We start from the raw sequence: 9263 nt of genomic DNA on the forward strand, positions 1-9263 counted from the left end.
GAGTGAGAGTGTTTAAATTGCCAGACATCTGCTGGGAAAGCAACGCAAACAGTCTCCAAGCACACAAAGGCAACAATATTTTGTCAGAGAAAGTAAAGAAAGTAAAGAGAAGGGCAGCTCCTCTAGATTTGGTGCTGACCTGCAGGGAGGACTAGAAATCGGCTCTTACAGTGCACCAGATCTAGGACTCACCATATGGTGCAATAAACTGTTTCAGCTCACTGAAAACAGCAGGAAAGAAATCCAGCAAAGAATATTCCCTGTTGGGTTAACAAACTGAGACAGTAACATGGCTTTTCCTTTCAATATTAGCAAGCTGCATATTAATCCATACCATAAGAGGGGGGAAAATGATGTATTCACTGAGCAGAGGACTCACTCTTCAATATAAGCCCATGTTTATATGATGAAACGAAGCACCAGCAGAAGATGGGGGTGTTGGACAGGAAAGAGTTCTGATTAGTTACAACAGGAAAGCTCTTTCTGGCAAGTCAAAACAAATCCATCAATCTAAAGTGATCAAAGAATACGGACGGCACTTCTCAAGTCTGTGCAGAGGAGGTTTGTCGTGGAACAAAATAAACCTTGGCAGGTTGGAAAAGGCAGCCTTTCCAAGTCAACACCCATGGGACTGATCCCACAGGGATGAAAGGAGGAAAAAGCAAAATGCTCCATCCTTCAGGCACTTAGGCAGTCCTCAGAAGCCACTGAAATTGAATGCACAGAGGCAGCCCATCTAACAGCATTTAGTCTAGCTAGTTTTCTTTGGAGATTACCTTATTTGAAGGTGCTCCTCATAAAACTATGAAGGGCATAAACATAAAGACTACAAATAACTGGGAAGTTAGACTGATCTTAAATTTTGCCAAGGTCTTCCAAAACAGGAAGGAGTTCAAATTAAGGAAAAAACCAAAGCTCTCTAAAACAACAATCACAGATGAGACCTCAGACGATTCTTTCCACTCTTCAAAGTGTAGAAGAGAGCAAATGAGTTCAAGCATCTGCTAGGAAAAAGGAAATTACCTCTTCCAAAGACCAATAAGTTAAACATAATTGAAAACATCATATACTTATTCCTACATATGCACAAGCCTTTGTTGTGGGTAGCCTCTGGCATCTTAACAGGAACCATTAATGCTCCGTAAGGAAAGGTTATTCAGCAAGAGAATTCTACTGCTTTAAAGGTTACTTGCTTGAATAATGTCCCTGTGTTGTCTAATTTAACTGCTGGTATCTTTGCTCAGTTATTGTATTCTGTTGCTGAAGTGAAACTGTGAAGTTACTTCACTAATATACCTTTTACACCCCTCTCATAACAAACAAAAAAAGCACTGTCAGCCTTAAGTTACGTATTACTAAGCTGTTTCTTACAGAAAATAATTTCCAGAATGACTGCACCAATCTTTAAATTAGAGCTTTACTTACTTTGTATGTGAAAGCCTTCCACGGTAAGTGTGCAACAGATTTCATCTAGGATTAAAAATAGCAATTTTTAATAAAGGATGGAAGAAGAGACTAGAAAAGTAGTCTTTTATCACTTTTCAATCTTACCTTGTAGTTTACAAACAGCTGGGGCAGCATAAACAGGAATCCAAAGGCATACACTCCTGAAGATAAAATACGGAAAGCTTTCAGACAAATGTACAACAGAAGTACACCACACAACTATCCATTCACAATTAGAGATTTACACTCATCTTCCTCAAGAGATAAGATGCATCTAATCCTTTTGTTTCACTTTAGGTTGATTCTTCTCCCTTTCTCAATCACTGTGATGATTTTGAAACCTACACTCAAGTTACTGCCCTGTATCACACTGACCCAGCTGATAGCAGTTAATTTTCTCCTTTTGAGTCTTGGCCTCCATTTGAAGAGATATGAAGAGAAAAAAACAACAACCAAACAAGCCATAAGAAGGAACTCACCATTGACAAAACTGTTAATCAACCAAGAGTACCAGCTACAAACAAAGAAGAGAATCCAGTTATTTTTTCACATCAGTCAAAAAATATCTACCTGTAATACATCCTCTACACAACTGCATGCTGACTATTCCAAGAAATGGCTATGTGGCAAATAAATTTACGCAAGAAATAAATACCTCACATCTTCCTTTGATTAGGAGAGCCACCAGAGAAGGTAGTTTAAGCAAAGGGTGCTTATCAGTTTGGACAGCTTTATCAACAGCTTTTATACTTTTACAGAATGCTCTAAGACTCCTGTACCCAAACTGACATCAGAAACCACTGTGCCCTGAACCCTGACTGCATTAAGGCTTGCAAAGATGACACTGTATTCTAAATACTAAAGAGACACTTAATATGGCACTGTAAGGACTTACCGAATTTCAAACAACAAATACCATTCAGTGCAAACTATTACAGTAAGCACTTAAAAAAAAAGAGGTAAATAGAAGGAATATATTTTTTTTCTCATTACATCTAAAAACTCCTCCCAGATGTTCAATGCAGCACAATCTCAGCAAAATAACAGTAGTGTTACAGATAGTGGTCAAATTCCATGCTTCTGCTTGCAATAGTAGGAACAGCTGGCAATTGTGATGCTCAGGTTACATCATTTAAAATTAAACTTGCACAGCTGTGTCAGTGCCATGTTAACAGCAACGTTACAGCTGCAGCAGCATTTCACTAATCCACAAGCATCTAAAAAATGCGTCAGAAAGTGCCTGTGAGATTAAAGGATAATCCACTGTTAAAAGATTACTTGTTCCATCACATTTCCTTACAAATAGATTTAACAATGATAAAAATTCTGTGGCATTGTTTTCACTTTCTTAAGCTACAGCTTACAGAACACCTGGCATACACTACTTTGCAGTACTGAATAAATTAAGAATTTTGTGCATATTTGTTAGCTCCTTAATACGACAAGAACCTTTTGAAAAAAGTATTTTTCTAATAGCCCAGAATTTGTCCCAGTTTCTAGTACCAGTGCTACAGCCCACGTATGCAGCAATAGTAGTTACTTCTGATGGTATTTTAAGCTACTGCTTGCTCTCCTCTTGGGAATAACGACTATTCAAAATATATTTCTATGTGGCTGTCATCATGATTGAATTTGCAGATATTTTTTTCTACAACAAAGTATTGTGGCTGCATACTTGGTTGCATCTTTCCAATGCAAAACGAACTAGTTGTATTATTTTGAGTGAATGTGGACGAGTTTCACCTTCTCGAGAAATACTGAGTTTTCAGCTCTTGCTGAAGTATCAATATGTTGCAGAAAGCCCACGGCTCTAAGGGAATACAGAGTCCTTTCTTAAAAATGCTTTTGCTTGCTTGCCAGCCTAGCTATCATATTTAGGAACAGAGGAACACCTTGGCCAGGGGAAATAATTTTGGGACAGTTTTTTCTTCTCTCTGCTATTGGACAGGTTAACCACTGAATTCCTCTCATCTCTCCTGTCACTTTATCAGTTCTCTGAGTATCAATGGCAGCTTTCTTCCTCCTCTTCTGATTGACAGCTTACTCGTGTATGCAAGCTATTAAATTCTGTACTATGATAATGTAACGTTACTTGCAAAATACAACAGACTGTAGCTTACAGGATGTTAAAAAAAAACCTGAGACTCTTCAGCTTTAGATCTTGTCATACGAGGAAGTTTCTGGTTCCTGGCTTATGAATCAAGCAAACTAAAATAACTGATTTCCATAACCCATCATCTTCAATTAATTAATATAGAAAAAAAATGAGGAATGACTCATAGAATCGTAGAATACCAGGTTGGAAGGACCACAAGGATCATCTAGTCCAACCTCTCGAGGCAGAAGTATAGTTTAAATGACTCAATTCTGTATAAGATCATTTATAGATTTACAGTACCTTTTGTATTTGACATTCAGCAAGGAGTAACCTGCACCTCCAATACACAGTGGATAGAGCAAATATGACAAGTACTTCATAGCCTAATAGAAAATGAAAATAATTTGTTAGTTCACATTTTATATACAGCAGACTTTCCATGGCATTAACTAGAAGACAGCCACATAACTTTTTTCCTGAAAATCTTTTCCTATTCCCAAATGTCTGCTATTATTTCCAGTATACTTCCAGTTGTAGAGAAGGAGGTGAAAATTCCAATGCTCAGTTGAGACCATCAAGGATCTTGGCACAGAAGAAACAAGAGGCTGTGTGAAAGATCAGGGTCTAAGAGCAGCTTTCTGCTTAACACTAATGTTGCCACTTATGTTCAACTCCTTTCAGAAATCAGGAAGCGCGTCAACATTCCTCCAGTATAAAAAAACAAGTACAAACATTAATTTTCAAATTAGTGAAGACTCTAAGATACTTCTCTTCAGAGAAGTCACTTGCAATTCTGCTTCTCGGGGAAATGCTTCTACCAGATTCAGCTAACAAAACAACTCTTTTACTGTTTCTTTTCATAATTTATCAGAATGAGTCTTCACTATCTGAGCATCCATACGATGATCCACTTGGCAACTACGGCAGAATGGAAAATACACTTGCAGCAATAAAGAGTGAAACCAGTCAATCAGCAGGCCACATATACAGACTTTATAGATCAGAAGTCACAGGATTCTCTCTTACCTGGGTGTCATACTCCTCAGTTTTCTTTTCAGAGTCACTGTATGTACCAAACTGCAATACACACAAAATGTACAATCAAGTCAGGACTGGGGGAAAAAGCACCTGCTGAATGCAAAGTAAACTGACTAGACATTATGCTAAGTAACCATTCAAAGTTCTTACAAGCTTCTATACAAGAGAGTCATGTAAATGTCCTGTGCAGTCTACTAAATATAGGCTGGGAAAAAAGTTTAATTTTCCTTTCATATTTTACACCAAATATTCAAAACTTCTTTGCTAAAGAAAATGTCTTTAAGACAGCAGAGTTCACAAAGCAAAAGCAAAGTCAAGTGACTAAGAATTGGGCAGACAGAGGAAGCAATTATTAAAAGCCATAACCATTTCATGCATGAAGAGGTCAGTTACGGATTATCTTTACTTTTAACTCCATCTTTGTCAACAGGCTCACTCACAATTTTCTCAAAGGTTAAATTATTTATTTATTTTTTAAAGCAGCATTTTCATCAGAATTCCATGTGCTCCAACAACATCATTTCTGTAAACACTATTCACAAGTCTTTAGGTAAAGGATCAACAGTCAGCAAGCTTTCCTTTTCCTGCAAGTTGCTGTCAATGCAGATGCTTTTAAATGCCCCTATGAGTACTAACCAATTTCTGTTTCCAGACTGAAATAATGCTGTTCTTAACAAACTAAACAGGCAACTCAACCACCTGTGTTCTTGTAGGCTTAAATAAAGTCAAAGTTTCTGGAATACTACAGAAACTTTGAGAAGAGCTAAGGATTGCGACTACTGAAACACAGTTCCTTGAATACTGAACAAAGGAGCAACCAGAGCTACCAGCATACATCTTATACATTATTTACATACATTCTGTTTTAATCTTCATTTATCTAAAAGCCAAGTTTCACAGTAACCTGAAAGAAGACAGAAAGCTCAACAGTGTAATCATTAACAGGCAAATGTCTACTATACCTGAATTTTGGGTCTCAAGCCTTGCCACTTCATTGTCATTTTCAAAGCTTTCTTCACTTTCCAGAGCTGTGATTAGCAAAAAAAAAATAATGTGCACATAAAGAATTATCCAAAGGAATGTCTTAGGCAGGATTCAGATACACAGAACAAAGACTCCAAAATATCTATTTTAAGCACTCATTGCATAAAGCAGCAACAGCCTGACTGCAGTCCACTGCCTGTGTCTCTACGAACCAAATGTCTTGTCACCAGACAAGCACAATGCTGGGAGCCTGCACTATTGAGTCTTCGTATCAGATGATGGACTTTGAGTGAAATAATGCAGTCCTTCCAGAATACTTGGATCGCAGCGCTTAGGTGAGGGTTAGCTGCTCTCAGCACCAGCACGCACCCCAGGTCAGGTCTTTAGACAATTCTCCAGTAATCACCTGCCAAGCAAGTTTTTACGTGCTTTCAAGGTCAGCTGGGGTCTGAAAGATGAAGGTCTCTCAGAACTCCTAGCAGTGATTAATTAAGTGGGCACTTACACGGTCACTACATTTCACTAGTGGGCTACGAGAAGTAGTCAGTGAATTCACTGAATCGTTTGCTACTTACTGCACAACTGTAACAGCTTGACCCTAGCATAACCAAAGGTTCAGTTCACCTGAAAATTGGCTCTTGTACGCACCCTACTACACGAATTCAACAACTTACGCAATGCAATGAGCTCACCAGAAGAGCTATGGTTCATGAAGCTTTTCATGGACAAGGTTTGTTTCCTTAGCTTCAGCTACACCACCATTCTCTTCTCACCCACTATATCTTCCATACAAAAAAGCACAATACAGTAAAGGCAATCCTTCACTGTCGTCTTTGATGCAAGCAAGAAAATTACTTATTACAGAAGCAATGTCACTATCAGTTCTGCATGAGAAACAAATATTAAGAACAAGTTGTGAAAAAGCTCTTCCCAGCAGACAAACGCCTGTGAGATGTATAGTCCATATGTTCATTCTCACCTTGAGACTACCATGTTATCTCACCATCACTTGCAAGGAGAGACGTTACTTCATCAGAACCTACAGAGCACTTCCCCTCCATTTAAGTACCCCACACAGTGTTCCTATGTAATCATTTCAGCCCAGTTCCCCCAGGCCTGCAACCCAAGAGCAACATACTGGAAAATAAGGCACATGAGGAAGGGGACAGGAGCCCAACAGTCATAGGGACTACAGATCTCAGAGTCCACTATTCAACAGATCTTGGCAGCACCAAGAACCTCAGACAGGCACAAGGACCAAATGAGATCTGGATCTGCCTGTTCTTAGCTGGTGGAAACCACAAAATCCACCATCATTACAAGAGAGAAATGTAAAATCTTAATGGTTTGAATTGAACTTTAATCCTAAAATACAGCTGATCATTGTTTCCATACATGCCTGATCTGGCTTACACTAAAACTTTTGAATAAAAAGTGATTTAGAGACCAAGGCTATTTCTTCTTCCCCACTAGAAACAAACAAAAGCATCACTTTCCTTGACCTGATTCACTTGTAAATCATTTGACACTTTTGAAGTTCTGAAGTCTTTAGATTCAAGGATTTTTAAAAAATTAGTTATTTAGTTTTCAAGGTTCAAAATAAAAGATATTCTAGAAAAGAATTTGGATATTTATAGGGATATGTATTTGTCCCTGAAACTTCTGTTAAAATTTCAGACAGCTAAAGAGTTCGAAATGTAAGACTAAATTTCTATTTATAGAAACAAAACCACTGGCAAATCTCATACAGAAAACTTAACACACAGAAATACATCAGACTGAAAAAATATTTACTGAAAAATATTGTTACAGGCAAAAAAATTGTACTGTTTAAGACACCACTGTTCATAGTTTTCACAAGAGCTTAATTTGTTCATACAGCAAGCTGAAATTTAGCGATAGCTTTGTAACTTTACATTCGGCAATTTAATCACCAACTAAAAATTCTGAAGTGTTTTGTTTTCCACAGAAATTATCTGCAACTTTAACAGATGCGTAGTCAAAAAATTCACATAAAAGAGTCCTGAACTTATTTTCAAATACTGAGAAGTAATTAGATCTGCAAGCAATGCTAGGTAGAGAGATCTCCCCTTCCCGTTACTGCCGACTTTGTGTTCTTCCCCAGGCACCTCAGTCAGGGTGAGGCAGAAAGCTGCAGACCTGCAACACTGTCTGATGGCACGCAGCCTGCTCTTTGACAAACGTTTCCGCAGAAGTTTGTTGAATTGGTTATACATGTCTGGTCAGGAGTGATGCCTATCAGGTGATGTGACAGGAAGGACCTCGGCACAGCTCTGTGTTTGGTTTCCATAATATCAGCTGGCCCATCCCAGAAAAACCTGATACTTCCAGTTTAGTTATTTGATGAAGGGACACAATCTCCTCTACCACTAAAAGTTCGTTAAACAATGCTGCTAAGACAGCATACCACTGCAGTATTTTTCCAGTAAGTAGCTTAGCATTCTTTTCATACAATAAACTATGGATGTTGTTGCAAACATTGGTATTTGGCTGTAGAGCTTTAAGAACTCACCTCAATCAGTGCACCAATGCCTGCTGGGATCAATACCAATAAACTTGTTTGTTCATCCAAGAGGAAAAGAAATATTACCACAGTACTAAAGCACCGCCAAAGCACTAGATAAAAAAAAAAACAAAACGAAAAGCTTATTAATATTTAAATGAACACCTGAGATGACAGAAGACTGTTGGCCTACTTACTATAACTCTGTCTTACACAGTTTAAGCATGAACTTCTACATACATGTTGATATATCAAGCAGTCCTTGAAACAGTCAGGCAAATAAGGAACAAAACCATTGTATGAAATTCTTATCACAAGAGATTAAAGGAAATCAGAATATTTAAGGAAGACTTTTGCGCTGCAACAATTCAGCAATGTATCAGTACTACAATGAACTAAGTTCATGATTCTTGTCTCCAGGAAGCTGAAAGGCTGTGAGGTAATGTAACATCAGTCTTTGAAACTCATGCAAGTAATCCAATGTTTGTAAATGCTAAGAAGTAGTGTTCCTTTTCAGGTTTTACAAAACCTTGGATGCTTTTAAGTGTCTACCAACTAATTCATAGAATCGACTATCCACTTCCCTAAGCAGGGACAGAAAGAGAGAGGAGCTACAACACACTCAGACATCAACAATTACCCAGTACCATTCCAGAGCAATCGCCTATCCCACTTCTCTCTCAGGGCAAGAGGGAGATACAGGCAAAAAGGTGACCAAGGCTTGCTAAGGAGAGGATGGAACCATCAATTACTGGAAACTGGTACTTTGATAGCAAGGTTAAAAAACCCTTTATCACTCAGTCTTTCCAATCTGACTTTAGTCAAATTTTAAACTGGCAATTAACATTTAATTACGAAATTCCATGTACTCTCTTGATATTTCTCACATGTTTTAATCAATCTGTAAATATGATAGAATTAGGGATAGTTTCGGAGGTCAAGTGACCCCGGGTTTATAATTTTGGTTTACAATCAGAATGGTAAAAATCTATTAGAAAAACAAGCAGTAAATATTAGCACAATAAACAAGGGTGGGGAGTGGTGTGTTAAACCCCAAGCGTCCAGGGCTGGCTACTACCTTAATCTGTCTCAAGGAAGGCTTGACAGGGTGTCAGACCACTGTTTCTCTCATCTTTGGAACGTCCCAGTCAGTTCAACCCTCCCACGCTCTTC

The 9263-nt window shown here is 38.2% G+C and overlaps 1 protein-coding gene across 1 annotated transcript in view; it reads right to left on the bottom strand.

Annotated features, from left to right (window-relative positions):
* Positions 1-9263, bottom strand: part of CLPTM1L (CLPTM1-like) — a 26704-nt gene that overhangs the window by 2555 nt on the left and 14886 nt on the right. Inside the window, exons 9-15 of the mRNA XM_010194834.1 lie at positions 8100-8203; positions 5545-5610; positions 4571-4621; positions 3845-3927; positions 1926-1960; positions 1552-1607; positions 1426-1470 (exon numbers count right to left, since the gene is read on the bottom strand). Coding sequence (XP_010193136.1) covers positions 1426-1470; positions 1552-1607; positions 1926-1960; positions 3845-3927; positions 4571-4621; positions 5545-5610; positions 8100-8203 — 440 coding nt within the window. The remainder of the gene's footprint in view (positions 1-1425; positions 1471-1551; positions 1608-1925; positions 1961-3844; positions 3928-4570; positions 4622-5544; positions 5611-8099; positions 8204-9263) is intronic.

The sequence above is a fragment of the Mesitornis unicolor genome, unplaced genomic scaffold, assembly GCF_000695765.1.
Source record: "Mesitornis unicolor isolate BGI_N332 unplaced genomic scaffold, ASM69576v1 scaffold20541, whole genome shotgun sequence".
NCBI classification, from domain to species: domain Eukaryota; kingdom Metazoa; phylum Chordata; class Aves; order Mesitornithiformes; family Mesitornithidae; genus Mesitornis; species Mesitornis unicolor.